The following is an 18,100-nucleotide window of genomic DNA, read 5'->3' as shown; positions in this document are numbered from 1 at the left end:
TAGTGCACAAGATGCATCAAGAACAAGTAACTCTAATCCTGGTTGCTCCTATGTGGGCGAGCCAACCTTTGTTTCCACATCTGCTCAGACTGGCGATGTGCAACCCAATCAAGCTCCTGTACCCATACAACATGCTAACACAGCACAAGGGAGCATCTCTCCATCCACGCCTTCAATCTATTAACTTGGCAGCTTGGCTCTTGAAATCCTAGAATTTGGCCACGAAGGTGTATGGATACCCTAAAAGAGGCACGAAAACCCAACACCAGACACTGCTATTTCAATAAGTGGAAGAGATTTGTGATCTGGTGCATGTCACAACCCAACAGAATGTTCCCCAGCTAACATTTTACATTACATGCTTTCCCTACTAGACACCGCCCTAGTATTTAACTCCATCAAAGTGCATCTATCAGCTTACACCACTTCACAAAACAAGGTGTCCTGGCGGAAAGTTTCAGTCATTAAAGCATTCATGGCAGGGGTGAAGAGGCTTTACACCCCAATTTCCAACGCTGCTCTGGGTTTGAATCTTAATGTTGTGCTCTCCAAGCTCATGTGTCCACCCTTTGAGCCTATACACAAGGCCAGCCTAAAACATCTGACTTACAAAACTGCATTCCTAGTTGCTATCACCTCTATAAAATGAGCCAGTGAGCTACAGGCTTTGTCTGTACAAGACCCTTCCTTCATAATACTCAAGGACAAAGTTTTTTTCAGATCACACCTTAGGTTCTCACCTACGTTCATTTCAAAGTTCCATGTTAATCAATCCATAGAACTTCCTACCTTCTTTCAAAATCCATCTAACTCAGCAAAAAGAAGCCTCCATACACTTGATGTACGCAGGGCGGTCAAAAAAAAAACCCCTAGGGAAAACAGACTAATTCTTTGTTTCCATAGTACCTGGAAGGGAAGGTGATCACGTATCCAAGAACGCCATCTTCAGATGGATAGTCGGGTGCATACAGCTCTTCTATTCCCTATCCAAGAAAGTCTTACCTTTCACCCCCAGGGCTCACTCTACCAGGAGTACAGGAGCTACCTTAGCTTTCATTGCAAAAGTCCCTCTAGACTCCATTTGCAAAACTGCTACAGGGAGTTCCATCCATACGTTCACACAGCATTATTGCATTGATACACACTCTAAAGCAGATTAACAGGCGGGACAAGCAGTCCTAAAATATCTCTTTGCTGCTGTACCTTCTCACGTCCCACCTCCTTCTCGAGATACTGCTTGCTAATCTATGCAGAGCATGTGATCTAAGAAGATCCACAAGCTCCGGAAGGGATACCTTACTCACTGTAATCGTATTTCTGGTGCTTGTATCTGCTTAGATTCAATTGCGCCCACCCTTCCTCCCCTCTGGAGTAGAAGGCGCATAGATTTTTTCTGGGTTATCACTGTTTCTGCTTTATCACATCTGTACTTGCGCTACACTTCATGCAATCTCATGTCAGAAACAATCAATCTGAGGGACCTTGAAGCGTGAAGGACCATGGGTACAGTACACATCACACTAGGGATGGTATTACTAATACGCCCTGTCGATATCGGTGTTTGAGTTTCGAAAACAAATGTTGTAATACTCTGCGACTACCACTACATGTCAGACTATGCAGAGCATGTGAATCTAAGCAGATACAAGCACCAGAAATATGATTATGGTGATTAATTTATCTCATGTATATTATATGAATAAATACCTAATCTGGGGGGAATTAAGATTAAATGCTGCAATAAATTGTGACTCTTAACCACAATAAACTGAACTTCTAATTCACATACGTGTACTGTCGCAGATGACTCCAAGAAAACTTTAGAGGAAAAAGACCGTTCAGGGGGTTTTATTGTCTTTTGATCAGGGCTCTAGTTTGCTTTCATCTCTCCCCCTTCTCTCTCTCTCTCTGTCTCTCTCTCTCTCTCAGCACCAATCCCTCCTTACTACCCAGGTTAGTATACATCTTGCAGGTATTTCCCTTTTGTCGAGGTTCTGACTTTTGCTCAGATGGAGAATTAATTTAAAGACCAATTCCTTCTCTACATAAACGCCCTCAAAGACTTCCTAAATTGTCCCTAAACTATCAAGGTTGTTAGTTGATTATTAACAATTACATGGAGGTGTCTTTCAGACACACTGCCCGACTTGGTCTTCTTCCGATCATGTCCACAAACTCCTCTCCCTCCCTATATCTGATGTTCTCTTTACTACTCTTCAGTTCCCAATTCCACCCTCCTTAGCTTCTTCTACTCCCTTTGTCTGCCCCTTCAGTTTTTCTCACCACTCCTACAACTTGCATGTACTCTTGGATGTTACTACTTCCTCCTCCACGCTATGAACTTCTCCTTAATATTACTGCTTCCTCCTCCTCCTCCATACTACTGCTCCCTCCTCCTGCTCCACACTACTGCTCCCTCCTCCACACTACTGCTCCCGCCTACTTCTCCACACTACTGCTCCCTCGTACTCAGCCACCCTACTGACCCCTCCTTCTCCACCCATCCTTTTGCTTGGTGATACACCTTAAGCTCTCACAACCACTTTGTATACACTCCCTAAACTCCCTCTAATAAACTCACACAAAACACAGTGCCACTACGACTCACTAACCAATACCTCACCTGCTCTATAATTAGCGGAAACACTTGTCCACCATCCTTCCTCTTGTTGGTCTCCTGGTCTGGCTCCTCCTTTGAACTAAACTGAGCAGCACACACCTTCTCCAGCATGGGGTCTGGCATGGATTCACATGCTCATGAATATTCCGCGCCGTCAGGCTGGGAATCCTCGGTAAAGAAAAAATCAGTATCAGTTTCGTTTCCGATCTGTCTTTCGTAGTAGTATCCAATCACTGATCTCTGTGTCATACTGACCACAGTCAATGACTGCCATCTCCCTAAGCCCCGCCTCTGGCAGCCATCTTCAGATTTTTACCGCACGTTCAAGTGTTGGGAGTCCTCGTGCTTAGCTCTCGAGCTTTTACTGCGTGTTTCGCGTTTTTTTTTCCCGTTAATCGAGCCTCAAGCTCCACCGTTTCTACTCCTGTTAATGGGTACCCGTTGCAGGATTTTCCTACGCCCCTCAAGGGTGAAGATTTTGTCGAATCAACCTCTTGGAGGATTCCAGTAGATTTGCGGCCTACTTCGAGATGGCCCAGGACGCGAGTTTGTCACCCGGACCCAAGCTGTTTCGCAGCTGCCCTGGATGCGGGCTGCAGAATGTGTTTAAGGAGGACGAACATTCGTGATGCCTCTACTGTTTTCATGGGGACAAGACTCATGTAGAGAAGGACTGCCAGTTCTGCAAGAACTTGTCGGAGCGGACCATGAGGGACCGTCGATCTCGTCCCGCCAGCTGGTTGGAGAAGGGCTCAACGGGTGAGAAGAAGAAGAAAGGGTCCGAGCGGGCTTCTAAGTCCTGTGCGGGCGCTCCGGCGACGGGGGCCCAACACCAGGGCAAGCGCTGCGAGTCCGCTGGCTCCGGGAGCGCCGAAAGGTCGGGCTCTTCGGTCGCCAGATAGGGCGCACCTTCCCCGGCACCGTCAACCAAGAGCTAGCGCTCCGGTTCGGGGAAGAGGAAGTCCGAGACCCCGGGTAAGCTTCGGTGAGAAGCCCTGTCCGATCTCTGGAGAGGGGGAGCGAGGTGTCGCCCCTCCCCCTAAGGAGAAGGCCCAGGACGCACCTAAGGTGGTGAAGGCCCCTACCCAGCAGGCAAAAGCCTCTATCGAGGCGATCACGGCGACTCTGGCCAAGCCGGCAGAGACCCCGCCAGCGGAGACTGCCTCCGGGACTAGAGTTTCCCTGCCGCGAAGGAGGGAATCCTCTTTTCAGCCCATCGTCATGGCCCCCATGATGGAACAAGGAGGGTGGGGGGCACGGTAGCCTCCTCGAGCTCGGAGTCAGCCTTGGAGGGGGAACTGACCGAGGTAGCGAGGAATCTCGAAGTACAATTCGAGAAGGTTCGGTCCCGCAAGGAAGATCCTCAGGAGATAACCGAGGAAGAGCAGCCTTCCCTTCCGGCGCAGCCGGAACCTAGGCCTCAGGATAGCTCGGCGGCCATTTTGTTTGCAATCCAGTCCTTATGCTCTGAGATAAGGACGAGATTACCACGGCCCAGGCCGGAGGACCCGCAACCTGGCCCGTCGGGAAGTCCTCAGAACAAACGACGGAGGACCCAACCCTCTCCTCCGCTCGCCCCCGTAAGGCCTGCAGTTCCCTCCTCATCCTCCCACGAGTCGGGAGATGACGGTGCAGTGGGCTCGACGACGGGTTCTGAGGCCGACGGCGACGACGATGGAATGGGTCTCCCGTCTCTCGTCGCACAGGCATCTCCGCCCGACGAGATTGGCTCATTCCACACCATGATCGGCAGGGCGTCCGAATTGTTCCAGCTCTGCCCGGAGGAGCAGAAAAAGGAAGGTTTCCTCTATCAGCGCCGGGTGGCCAAGTGGAAGACTGTCATCGCGGTGCCTCTAATCGATGACATCTGGGAGGCGGGCCTGTCGGTACTCACGAACCCCTCCAATGCACCAACCAAACGGGACCGGTATGAGAAGTAGTACCGGGTCCCCGAGACCGCTCCCCTGTGCCTCAGGGCCCAGCCAACGCCAGACTCGGTCGTCTCGGCGGCGGCGAAGAAGAAAGCGGCGGGTCAGGAGCCTCACCGTCGAATTCCCCTCCGGACAGCGAGGGAAAGAAGTTGGACGCCATGGGGCGACGGGTCATTTCGTCGGCGGCGACGACGATCAAAGCGGCCAACACCCTGGCGATCGTGGCCCGTTACGACAGGGAGCTCTGGTTTAAGCTGGCCCCCATATTGGACTGCCTACCGGACGACAAGAGGTCTGAGGCCCTGGAAATACTGCAAGAAGGCAAGGTGGCGTCGGACCACGCCATAACGGTGGCAGCCGATATTGCCGATACCGGGTTCCGCCAGCTGGGCAACGGAGTTTGCCTACGACGACGGGGTTGGCTCTGGGCGACCGACTTCCGTCAGGACGTCCAGACCAGGGTGTTGGACATGCCGTTCGACGGCAGCAACTTGTTCGGGAAGGCGGTAGATGAATCCCTCCAAACCATAAAGACGGACACGGAGACGGCCTGCGCCCTAGGAGCCCTTCAGCAACGACGGCCCTTTCGGAGCTCCGGAGGCAGACAGGGGGCCTCCAAGGGATCCATCGGTGCCTCGTCGTCCTACCGCCAGGCGGCACGCTCCTCGTCTCAGGAGGCCTACAGGGAGCACCTCGCCGCCGTCGGCAAGGTGGCCAGGGCGGCAAGGCCACCACCTCAAAGCAGGACTGAACCGGCCGTGGCCTCGGGCCCCCACCGAAGCACCCCGGTGGGAGGCCGGCTGACGAAGTTCGTCGGCGTGTGGAAGTCCATCTACACCAATCGTTGGGTGCTGGATATCCTGGCAAGAGGACACTCTATCGAATTCCTGAAAAAGTGCCCTCACATTCCACCTGTGGCCAGGAAGGAAAATCACGTCCCGCAACTGCTGTTGGAAGTACGGGCGATGCTCAGGAAAGGCGCCATTGAGCCCGTCCCGAAGAGGCTCTGGGGTGTACTCAAGGTACTTCCTCGTCAGGAAGAAGAAGGCCGGCTGGCGCCCCATCCTGGACCTTTGTCGTTTGAACAAATACATCAGGTCACAAAAGTTCAGGATGGTCACCCTCCAGCACGTGCTGGGACAGCTGGAGGAAGGCGACTTTCTATTGTCGCTGGACCTGGAGGATGCATACTTCCACGTTCCCATCCTCAGAAGTCACCGAAAGTTCCTCAGGTTCGTCATCCAGGGACGCCACTGCCAATTCAGAGCGCTGCCATTCGGATTGAAGTCGGCCCCCAGGGTCTTTACCAAGTGCCTAGCACCTGTGGTGGCGCGGCTGCGCTTGCAGGGGATTCACGGCTACCTCTACCTGGACGACTGGCTCATCCGCTCAAGGACGAGGGAACTCGCCGTCGAACACACTGCGAGGACCGTCCAGCTACTCACAGACCTGGGATTCGCTATAAATTACCCAAAGTCCCACCTGGTGCCGTCGCAGGTGGCCCTGTTTCTGGGAGCGAAGCTCGATACAGTGAGGCGCCTGGCGGCACCGTCGGAAGAACGGACGAAGACCATTCTGGGCAAAGTGCAACGCTTGCTAGCCACGGACGTGGCCAGGGTGAGGTCCATCAAGTCCCTCCTGGGGATGATGTCCTCTTGCATCTACCTGGTGCACCTATGCAGACTACGGATGCGCCCTCTTCAAGAATTTCTCGACGCCCGTTGGATGCAGGCGACGGGCACCTTCGAAGACAGGGTCCCCCTCAACGAGGTGTTCCGGCGGGCGATTCAGTGGTGGGGCGTTCGAGTGCACCGCACGGCGGGCAAGGACTTTCAGACGCCGGCATACCAGGAGACGGTGACGACGGACGCTTCCCTGGAAGGTTGGGGCGCCCACAGCGGAGATCTCCACCCAAGAGGCCTCTGGCTCCCAGAGGAGAAGCTCCTGCACATCAACATCCTGTTCTGGGCTCTCAAATCGTTCCTCCCGTCGCTCAAGGGCAAGGTGGTGCGGATCTTCACGGACAACACCACAACAATGTTTTACATACGGAAGCAGGGAGGTACCAGATCCCCAGCCCTATCCAAGGAGGCACAGGATCTGTGGCACTGGGCGGTCACCCAGGTGATGTTCCTGGTTCCCTTCCACCTGGCAGGAGAAAAAAACACCATCGCCGACTCGCTCAGCAGGGAGCTGCGCACTTGTCACGAGTGGGAGCTGCGCCATGATCAGGTGGATCAACTCTTCCGACGATGGGGCAAACCCCAAATCGACCTGTTCGCAACAGCGACAAACTCAAAGTGCCAGAGGTTCGCCAGCAGGTTTCCCCAGCCGAGAAGCATGGGCGATGCGTTCTCGTTGCCCTGGGACGGCCTATACCTGTATGCGTTCCCTCCGTTGCCGTTGCTGCTTCGACTCATCAACCAGCTCAAGAGGTCCCGGTGCAGGATGATCCTCGTTGCACCGGCGTGGCCGAGGCAGATCTGGTTCCCGGACCTTCTGGACTTGTCAACGTCCCCAACCATCAAGCTGTCGGCGGACGCGGATCTTCTCTCTAGAGAAGGAGGCGCCATTTTCCACCACGACCCGGCGTCGCTGAACCTGCAGGCTTGGCTCCTGCAGCGCTAGAGTTTGGAGGGTACGATATACCGGCCGACTGCAGAGAGGTTCTTGCAAAGGCCAGGGCGTCCTCGACTCTCAAATGCTACGGTCACAAGTGGAAGAGGTTCTCTATCTGGTGCCGAGCACAGAAGATCAAACCCCTATGGATTACGGCCCCTCAGGTGCTGCCGTACCTGCTATCGCTGGCAAAGGCTGGGCTAGCCCATGCCTCCATTAAGATTCATCTGGCGGCGATCTCCAGATATACCAGAACCACAGGATGGACGTCCCTGTGGTCTCATCGACTGGTGAAAGAGTTTATGAAAGGACTGTTTCGGTCATTCCTGTCGGTGAAGGCCCCGGCGTGGGAACTTAACGTGGTGCTGACTAGGCTCATGGGGCCCCCATTCGAGCCGATGCACTCTGCACCGATGAAGTTTGTGTCGTGGAAGACTGCGTTCCTGGTGGCCATTACCTTCGCACGACAAGTGGGAGAGATCCAGGCCCTATCCTGCAAAGCACCGTACTTGACTTTCCATGCCTCGAGGGTGGTGCTTAGGACGCACCCCTCCTTTATGCCCAAGGTGCCGTCGGACTTCCATCTTAACGAGCCCCTGGTGTTACCTGTTTTCTTCCCGTCTCCTTCATCGCCGGCCGAGAGGACTTTGCACTTGCTGGATGTGGCTAGAGCGCTGAAGTTCTACGTGGACCGCACAAAGAGTTTTCGGAGGACATCACAGCTGTTTGTGAACTTTGGACCTGTGAATCAAGGGAAGGCTCTCTCGAAGTCTTCTATTTCCAGATGGCTCTCCGGCTGCATCATGCACTGCCACCGGTTGGCTAACCGACCGCTGCCAGGCCGTCCGAGAGCCCATTCGACCAGAGCGATCGCTGCTACTACGGCGTTCCTATCTGGTTTGCCCCTGCTGGACATCTACAGGGCTGCTACGTGGAGGTCGACGCACACCTTCACGAGATTCTACTGCGTCGATCGGGATTCCAGGGAGGAGTCCAGGGCCGGCCAAGCAGTGCTGCGCAACCTGTTCGCTTAAGGTGAGCCTGGTGAGGAGGTAAGAGATGCTTAATGTTGAGTTGTTGTATTGCTTACTGTTGAGCCTTTGCCACCTCCTGTGGTTGTGCATGTGTGTACTGCTATGTATTCTTATATTCATGAGCATGTGACTCCATGCCAGACCCCATGCTGGAGAAGGAACAAGTTACTTACCTGTAACTGTTGTTCTCCAGCATGGGTCTGGCATGGATTCACATGCGAACCCTCCCGCCTACCCCTCTGCGGCTCCTTCACTTGGTCATACTGCCACTTCACGTGCTACCAAATCTGAAGATGGCTGCCAGAGGCGGGGCTTAGGGAGATGGCAGTCATTGGCTGTGGTCAGTATGACGCAGAGATCAGTGATTGGTTACTACTACGAAAGACAGATCAGAAACGAAACTGATACTGATTTTTTCTTTACCGAGGATTCCCAGCCTGACGAGGGGGAATATTCATGAGCATGTGAATCCATGCCAGACCCATGCTGGAGAACAACAGTTACAGGTAAGTAACTTGTTCCTTCCAGTTTCCTGGGGTCCATAGTATATCCCTGCCTAGACTCTTATAGGGTTGTCAAACCCTGGCCTAACTAGCCCTGTTTTCACTACTTAGGTGGTGTTGCATACAGAAAAAGGTTTTAAATAATGGTGTAAGCCACTCTCCTTTTCTACGAGTGGGGCTGCCTTGATAAAACAATGGCAGCCTGCCTTGCACAGTGTCCAGGTTCATTTTATGGGGCCTTGGTTTGGCTTCCTCCAAAGTCAGTACAATCTTTCTTTGGTGGTTGCAGCTTTTGTGCAAGTCCCTCGTGCCCCCGAGTGTTTGCAACGGTTTTGCTGGTGCGCTGGGGTCCAGTGCAGGCCTGTGAGGCTGTCATGTAAGCTCTCCGCCGTGTCTTCTGATCTCTCACTTTGCTGGTTTCGTTACTCTGGTGTTGCAAAGCACATGGCGTGGGGGCACTGATCCGTTGAGCTGTGTGCTGGTTTCTCCATATGGCAGCAGCTTTTACTTTGGAGTTAGAAAAAAAAGAAAACTTGGCGAGGATTTGTATCAAAAGGCAAGGCATTGAGTGATGCGAATGGGTACTGCTCACTTACTAACAGGAAATGATTTGGGCCCTCTCCACTGCCACTGTTACCCCTCCCAAGGCTGAGAGGGGTTTTTATTCCATCATGACTTGGTTAGGTTACTGATCTTGTCACAGTACTCCTGCGTAAAGCATGGAGCAGACTGACTTCTTGGATTTTAGACTGATGGGACAGAACAATTAATATGCAATATGCTATACAGAAAACCTACAAGTACAAACCGATTTCGATGCAGGCAAGTGTCTCCCCAAGATACTCCAAAAGAGTGTCACTTTCGGTGAATTCTCCTGCACCGGACACAATTGTAGTTTAGAAGCTCTACCAGCGCCGTTATCCCTCTACCACATTCCTCGTAATGAGGCCCACTGCCTTTTTCTCAGGCTGAACCAGGAAGTAGAAGAATGCCTGGGCGATTATGCAATTACGAAAGCACAGAATCTCAAGCAGAGACTCCCCAAGTTGTCTGAGCCTAGAAGAACCATGAAAAGACTGGCTTCTGACAAGGGAAGCGTTACACAATAGTGACGTTTGCAGATTTGCTGAGAACAGGAGGTCATTTCACGTATGCGCCATCAAAGAGGGAAAGAAAAGTCAAGCATTCACTCACTTGATACAACTGATGTGGCCTATGTTCTTATGTGCCGTTTGCCTCATACATGTTGAATCAACCGTTGGCCGAAGCTGCATATCTTACAATATCGGAGAGCCGTAAACATTAGGATTAAAGCTATCCTCCTGCAAACAGTTAAAGGATCTGAATCACCTGTAATGCTTTGGACTTCATAATATATTATCAGACTTGGTGTAGACGGGCGATGAGACCTGAATCTTTATCGTGAAACCAACACGCACCTCTAACATAGGGGCAGCTATTAGAATTGCATACACTACACCAGCTAACCCTATTAAGGATCACTTGCTCTTTTTGCCTTCATGGTTATTTTTGAATAATATTGATGTTAGTCCCTTCCTCTTGGCTTTCTTTTCCAGGCTTTTTGATCGTGATGGTTGCTGGCAGCTGCAGACTAGTAATTTATGACTTTTGTCTTTAAAGCCCCCTATGTAGTTTGCCATAAAGCCCACTATGTCCACATCTTTGTGGTTCGTTACCGCTAAATGCTATGAATTCATATAGCACTAAACACTTTAAGGGTTGTTCTGGATAATTACTATAGTATATTGGTATTAATTTGTATGTCTATGGTAGTTGAAAAGAGTGTAGAAATGGCTGGCCTGAGCACTATACAAATTATTTGAAGTCCCTGAGATTGAACATATTGCGGATAATGGAGTCTGATCTGGCCACCCTTTTGGCACCATATTTTTTATATAAAAAATTAGAAAGCTTCCTTGCCTTAGTTATCCAAGGTGGCCTGGTTCGAGGGGCCCGCCCTCGGCACAGATTGAAAGAACTTTAGAGGCATGGCGCTATTGTCAGTATGATCACAAAAACTGAGTAAGCTGCTGCAGTATTTTAAAAATGTACTCACGATTTGATTTTTCAAGAGATGTCTTATTGATGTCCCTGCCTTTTAATTAAAAAGCACAATGCATTTTGAGAATTGTTGTTTTGTTCCAATCTGGACCAACTAGTTGATATACCAGATTAAAACGTTTTGTGAAAGGGAAACACAGTAGCACAGTATGGTCTACAAGTGACATCATAATTAGGTAATCTTCTGCAGAAGTCTTTCAGTGATGCTATCCAAGCGACTATGTCTGAGGTCACGTTATGAGAATAGGTTTGCTGCAATTTAAATCTGCATTCCCATAACAAATCCTTTATCAAGACGATGTATTTGCCATTTAAATAAATTATTAATAGTGAAAAATAGTTATATGTGCTTGTTCGACATAATTGAGACAATGATATGCATCATACTGGGACCTTTTCTGATGTTCTCTTCTGGGTGGGTGCAAGAGGACAAAGATATAAGGCATTCTAAAACGTTCCTTTACCATGAAAACTCCCATGTTGAATTTTTGTTATCACCTACAGCAACAAAAAAAATCCTCTCATCCATTTTGTTGATAATCAAAAAGTGTCCCAAAATGCCACAGGTAGAGTTAGAGATATCTGGGTTCTTGGACAGGCCTCAGAACTAACTGATGAGAATCCAAAGATGTTACTGGCAGAAGCAAGGCTGACCAGTCTGTGCCTGGCCATCCTCTTGGATTCAGATCTCCTGTGGTAGAAACATTTTAAATGGAATTATGTAAGCCCCTGGCGCATGCCCTAGCCCTGGGCAGTGCATGCCCTAGAGGGCTGGAATATTTGCTTATCAAGAAATTAACGCAAATAATTTAAGGCTGGTCTGTAGACCTTGACTATATAAATTACAGGAAAGAGGGGCACACTCTGGTTCCCTGCACAGTAAACCTACTCGGCCACTGATGTTCTCCTCCTACCGTTTTCTGTGCTCTTCACATCGTCAGGGAGGCAGTCTCTGCTTGCAGCACACAGCCAGTGCAGGTGTTGTCAATCAATGATTTTGCTGCAGTGACTTCTGGTAGCTGTAGTAGTCAGATTTGCAGGGAAACCGCTCACACCCAGACCCACAGTGGGGAAAAGGGGTAGGGGTGGGGGGTGGTAGCCCACAGCGTGGCATTCCAAAGCAGGACCTATGTCGCCCTGGTGCAGCACCCTATAGGATTCTGAAGCATCCACCCTTCAGAAATCCATGAATATAAACAGTACAGGAAAGAGGGGCACACTCTGGTTCCCTGCACAGTTAACCTACTCAGCCACTGATGTTACACATATATACATATATACATTCCCTGATTGATGTCATTAATATAAACCATAAAAAAATCAGTTTTGGGAGGGTTGTAACCTGGTCCCCCATTGACAGAATTGCATGACTCCTTCCAGAATACATATAGAGGAATAGTTACTGGGGTGTGTCAAAAACAATCTAACTTTCAACTTTGCTTCCCTTTGAGTGGAATTGCATGAAACTATCCAAACATATTCGGTCTACTCCAATTTTTGGTTGTAGTGTTTTGTGAATTTGTCAGTAATGTGAAAGCTAGGAGAGTGGAGGGATACAAAAATAAAATGTCTCCCATTCAATTTCCCATAGTAAGAAGGAGATCAAACGGCACTCAACAGATTCATATCGAGCTAGAAGACATGATGGAAGGTGGTTTCATTACACCCAGAGCATGGCAGAAGTACATCCTGCGTGACCATACCAGTGCACAGTGGCCTCTGTGAATTAAGTCACTGTGCCCAGTTGGCACTGCATTTCACTGTGGATGGCCTTGTGCAAAATGTCCACTCACCATGCCCACTGGCACTGTGTGTGTTTACTGAACACATAGTATTGCCAGTGTCCACATGGAATACCCAGTGAAATCAATGGGTCTATTTGAGGTGCCTGGTGCATGGCTTAACACCATGCTCAATGGGCGCTGTAGGGTATGGTACAGTATATCATAAAAACTCCACAAACCGTTCAGAATGTCACTCAAACTCAACCCATGGTAAGAAGCACACTGCTTCCCATCAAATCTGATTTTGTATATATTGTCGTTCTTTTGTGATCAAAAGAGCATTGTTCCTTCCAGTATATAAATGAAATAAAAACATTTAAAAGAAAAAGTTTTATCTTTAGAATAACATTTGAAATTCAATGACAAATGTTGTTAAAGTGTCCTTATGTTTTCAGCAAAAAATGTGCCAGTTATTTTTCATAAAGCAACCATAACTTGACTGCCACCATCACAAGTTACATAGACATGAGAAACAAAAAGATCTAAGGAAAAGCAGTAATGCCCCACACTGGTTATACTTCACAAAAAAAGCCCAAATGCACTGTCCGTGTTTTGAAAAGATTTTTTTTTGTTATTGACCAAAACATAAGTCATGAGCAGGGCATGGTGGTGGCACACTTTAGGGTTGCTTTAGGGATCCTAGCTGACAAATTTGTGAAGCTACTTTAACGTCCGTTTAATAAGCTTTTCACTGAACACGCACACAAACACACACATCACAGGTGAAACCAACATCGAAAGGAAGTTTGAGATATTACTTTTAACGTCTTTGAGAGGAACTGATGATCAAAAGACAAAGAAGCATAAGTTACACAAAGCTAATGGTGCATAAAGGGGCATTTATAAACATTAGCACCTTTGTCAGGATGTTCGATTTGGCCCAGACAATCAAACAAAAATTCCACCTTAATTCGTGGCACTGATGCTTAATATTTGCTCAAACTTTGCTTCTGGACTGGCTGGGGCAAGCTGAGAGTTTGGTGTCTCGCTGCTTTCCTTGCATGCTCACTGTTTCCCACCCGGTACCTTTAGACATTGTCCTCCCATTCCCTCGTACTCTGTTCCAATACACCAACGTGCCCCCCCCCCACTTTATTGCAGCACACTTCCTTCTTGCTCAGTGTGCTGCTATAGTCTCACCTTGCCCGTCTCAACTTCCCCAGCCTCTTCCTTGGTTACAGTTAAAAACAGTCTGTCTCCAGATATTGCCCCACTCGTGGGTCCTAAAAGCCTCGGCACTCAGTGAAGAGGTTTCCATTGTTTCCCATTTCATGCTCAAAGCCCTCCTCATGCCCTGCGTTACTGACTTCATGAGGCTTTCCGGGCACCTAAGGCCTGGCAATTGCACCCCAACTCCATCCCAAACCTGTACTGTACTGTCTCCCTCCCTTCCTCGTGTGCTCAGTTATCATTTAGCACTGAGGCAATATGCCCCACGGTGGCAGGCCATGCCTGTCGGTAACGACCCACCACCCAAATTAAGGGCACGAGCGTAGCGAGGGTCCCTTAACGAGGGTGGCGGGCCGTTACCTACAGGGTCAGTCTGCCACCTATGGACTTATCGTCATTAGCACCTGTTTAGTTCGCTACACTGGTGCTAATGTTTTATTTTTTAAAAAATTGAAAGTATTTTCTCTCACCATGGTCAGGACACCCCGCAGTTCCGTTCTCGGAGAGAAAATACTATAGCAACATGGCCGCCATGGCATAGGAAGGTGGGGCTCAGTATAGAGCCCCTCTTCCATTTCCATGGCGGCCAAACGGAGCAGACAGGAGCTCCAGGTGGCAGGTCCTGCCGCTGCAGCAATCAGGTAAGTGGGATTGGGTGAGAAACAAAAGTAGGGTCGGTGGGGTGAAGATGGTGGGCGGGCGAATCGGCCAACAGGTGGCTTGGAATGCGGGCTAACCCTAGCAGTGTCACTCTGCGTTCCGTGCCTTCCGATTGGCTGGCTCCCCTGCTGAGGGTGCTAATGTACAATCTTTCAACAGTTCTCAGAAACATAGTTTTCATTAATATCAGTGATCCTATTCAATGTGTCTTTTCTCATCCTTACACAGATTGGGGAGGGAATCCCAAATGACATTATGAAAATAGTGAAATCCTTACCTTTTTTGGGGTTAAGAGTCTAAACATTAATTGGGAGGGAGATGGATTTATCAACAGTTCAACCAGACATTAGTTAAGTTAAGACAATATATAAATTTTTATTCATACATCATTATTAAAAAACAATGAAACTCTACAAGCATACAAAATAAAAAACTGCTCTAAAACAATAGTCTAGTGACAGAATATCCTTATCAATGGGAGTCTGAATGACCAGTTGAATCAGTCAGTTGAAAAACACTGGAGTACTAGTGTACATTCCGGTGGTGGCAATCTCAGATTCTAATCAAGATCTAATATGACAAATACTAAAGGATATGGCTCAACATGTTTCTGTTCTCTGATTGATTGTGGAACATTCTTCAGGAGAGCTAAAATTGGTTCAGTGACTATGTAAAAGGTAAAGCTTTGTCTTCCCTTCTTGATAGCTACTTCTGCTTGAATTTGGAAGGACTGTTGATAAAACATAAAAATAGGATAAGCTATAAATGCTTGATTTCCTATTTTCAGTATTAGGCTGCATGACTAGTCAGATGAAATAGTTACCTGGTCTAGTCAGTGGGTGCGGTCCCGGGAGGGATTTCCAATTCAATAAGAAAACCGTACGGATGGTTTATAATTAATCTAATCCGAAATAGGAATCTGTAGAAATGCATGTTAAATTGAATCGGACCGCTACTTCAGTTATGAACCTACATTCTTCACTCTCTCTAGTGATCAATGTTAATCCTTGGATTATGCTTACCTGGAAAGTATCAGGTCGCTACAAATATGAAAATCGAACACTCTGGGAGTTCTTGAGATGAATTCTGGCGGTTTAATGTTGTTTCAAGCAGTGCAATCTCTGCTGATGGTTCATTTAAGGCCTTTTAACAGATAAAAAATATAAAGTGCTGTTCCAAGTCTGAGTGGTTGCAACAGTAGGGATCTGAACGTAGACCCTTCATATATTAGCGATTTAAATACAGGTACCAGACTCTAGCCCTTGCGATAGGGCGCATAAATTGAGAGCTATAGCTGTATGGAGCGATCAAATAGTCTCGCGAATACTGCAGGATGTCTGGTCGTTAGAGGCTCGATTGTAGATGATTCCGAATGTTAGTAGGGTTTGCATATAGACAGAAGGAATGGGTCTTCTGTTGTCGCATTCGAGATTAGCTATCCAATGGTGATCCTGTCGATCCCGACAGTAGCTAGCAAACAAAAGAATGAATAAATTGTGTTTTATTAAGTTTGGCTCGTGAGCCGACCACTAAAAGAATTATAGTGGTGGAATGATATTCTACTCGGTGGCGTGACATGAGAAAGCACACATCTAATATCGGTTTTCATCCTTAAGCATGTTTTTAGAAGTAATGTAGCGCAGGTCGCAGAGAATGAAAGTGCTAAAAAAAATTGTCCATATCAAAGATTAAGCAATCAAGAATACACGTAAATGATTCCAGACCTCTGGTGAAATTAATCTGAAAACAGCAGAAACAAAGAATCTATAGAGATCACAGTAACATGTTTATTTTGGTTGCAGTGTATTCTGGGATCTCTACTGTGCAGCACCTGAAAGGAGAGAAACTTGTGAACATTCAAGTGAAGCTAAAGCTTTCCATGACTATGTAAGTTATGCTGTACATATTACTCCTTTTGTCTCTTCTGAAAAATGTGTTATACATGTAACTGCTCATTAACGTTTAAAAGCATTCCTCTAACGAGATAGTTAACATCTATAATACTATGACATTACTGTATTGTTTGATCATTTGTTACCAGAGTTCCAACCTTGAAAGGGTAGCTTTTCTCAATTCACAGTCCATGCCCACTGCATCACGTTTTTCATTTTCTTTTTAAGTAAACCAAGCAAAAATGTGTCGTGGCCACCACAGTGCATTTTGTTCAAACATTAATGCCACCATGTTGGTTTTGGCAAGACAGTTTAATGCAGTTCTTGATTCCAGTACTTTGTCTAATTTCAGTGGTTTGCACTTGCACCTCTAGTAGGTAGTTGGTCTTGCCATAAACTTGCAATGGGAGGGATGCATCTACATGTTATGTTCAATCTTTTCTTAAATTATTTGTTCATGTAAAGCAAGCTTTGCAAGCGTGTAACTTATTAGAAGGGACCATTTTTATATTTGGAATGTTAAGACTAATAGAAATGTTTTTAAACCTTGATAATGTGGTGTTGCATTTTGGATTGCTTATGTATGCTAATGTTGAAACATAATACAATTGTGCAAATAAAAATCCTAGCTAAATGCAGTATTTGTACTGGTTTCAAAACGGTAGTCATTCAGAGACTTGTCCAATTGATGATATTTAGGCAGTTGAACACATAAGTGTGGTTTACTTTCTGAATGGTGCAGGGCAGAATCGAAAAAAAGGGTAATTTGCTTCGGCATACAAGGAAGACCTTTTCCTCTGTTTTAAGGCAACTGATCTGTTTTTATGGGTACTTTTGTAGAGATCCTCCTGGGACCAAGAAGGATGCCAAGAAATTACGTAGTAGTTTACTAGCTTTTATTAGGGAACTTGCTACAGGATGGGGCAACTCAAATAAAAATGGGATCTTCCAAAACAAATATTTGTTAGCATGGCACTTTACTAAGTGATCGGGTGCTGCTCCTCTCGGGCATTTTATCGGTCCATTGATTCTTATACACAAAGCTAGTTCCTATCACTTTGCGTCCCCTGAAGCAAAAGTCAGTTTGGACAGTTGAAAGGGGTGACCTCACCCATTCCTTGAGACGCAGGCTTTTTAGGGTCATCCAAACCCTTCTTCTCAGTCTGAAGTAGATGCATGCTTCTTGGGGTCCTGTATTCAACAACCAACTATGTGTACAGTGTTTTGGGCAGACAAGCCAGTGAACGTAGCCAGTGGGGCGGGCTAGTGCGTGCTCCCTGGGTTTTGCCAGGGCTTCCCACAAACTCCCCTCAACTTTCGGTTTGCACTTTAGCTTACCAGACCTGGTCTTGTTCTTCCACCCACAGTCTAATCCTACTTAGGACTGATTGGGCCTGCTGGAACCTTTCTTTTCTTTTCCGGCTGCCTAGGAGCTGGTTGCCGCTTATTCATCTTATCTCTCCTTCCATCCCTTTGGATGGTCCGGTCTGGTATGGGCTGCTGTGGGCTCTCTGGTAGCTATTGCCACCCCTAAACCACCCCCTCTGGATTTTACTTGCTCCCTGGTATCCCCTGCTTCCCCTATCGTTACACTTCCAATTTCCTCCAGAACACATTTGTTACCACAACAAACTTGCTGTGTTCCTTCCTCTGCCTCTTTCATGTCACTCTCGCTCTCTGTTGTTACCTCCAACGTTGCTTTCAGCCCCCTCTGATGTGATTATGTTCTCAGCATGGGTGTCAACACTTCCCCTGCACTCTAGTTTCTGTCACCTCCTCTTGATTTCCACTCCCAGGTCCTAATG

The 18,100-nt window shown here is 47.9% G+C and overlaps 1 protein-coding gene across 8 annotated transcripts in view; it reads left to right on the top strand.

Moving 5' to 3' along the window:
- SSBP2 (single stranded DNA binding protein 2) overlaps positions 1-18,100 on the top strand; it is a 1,952,970-nt gene that overhangs the window by 683,322 nt on the left and 1,251,548 nt on the right. For all 8 annotated transcript variants that reach the window (XM_069627566.1, XM_069627564.1, XM_069627563.1 and 5 more), the window contains exon 4: positions 16,206-16,290. In XM_069627566.1, the coding sequence (XP_069483667.1) occupies positions 16,206-16,290 (85 nt within the window). The remainder of the gene's footprint in view (positions 1-16,205; positions 16,291-18,100) is intronic.

This window comes from Ambystoma mexicanum, chromosome 6p (genome assembly GCF_040938575.1).
Source record: "Ambystoma mexicanum isolate Mex_15411 chromosome 6p, UKY_AmexF1_1, whole genome shotgun sequence".
Taxonomy (NCBI): domain Eukaryota; kingdom Metazoa; phylum Chordata; class Amphibia; order Caudata; family Ambystomatidae; genus Ambystoma; species Ambystoma mexicanum.
The sequence above is the reverse complement of the archived record's forward strand: the minus strand, read 5'-3'. Positions and strand labels throughout refer to the sequence as shown.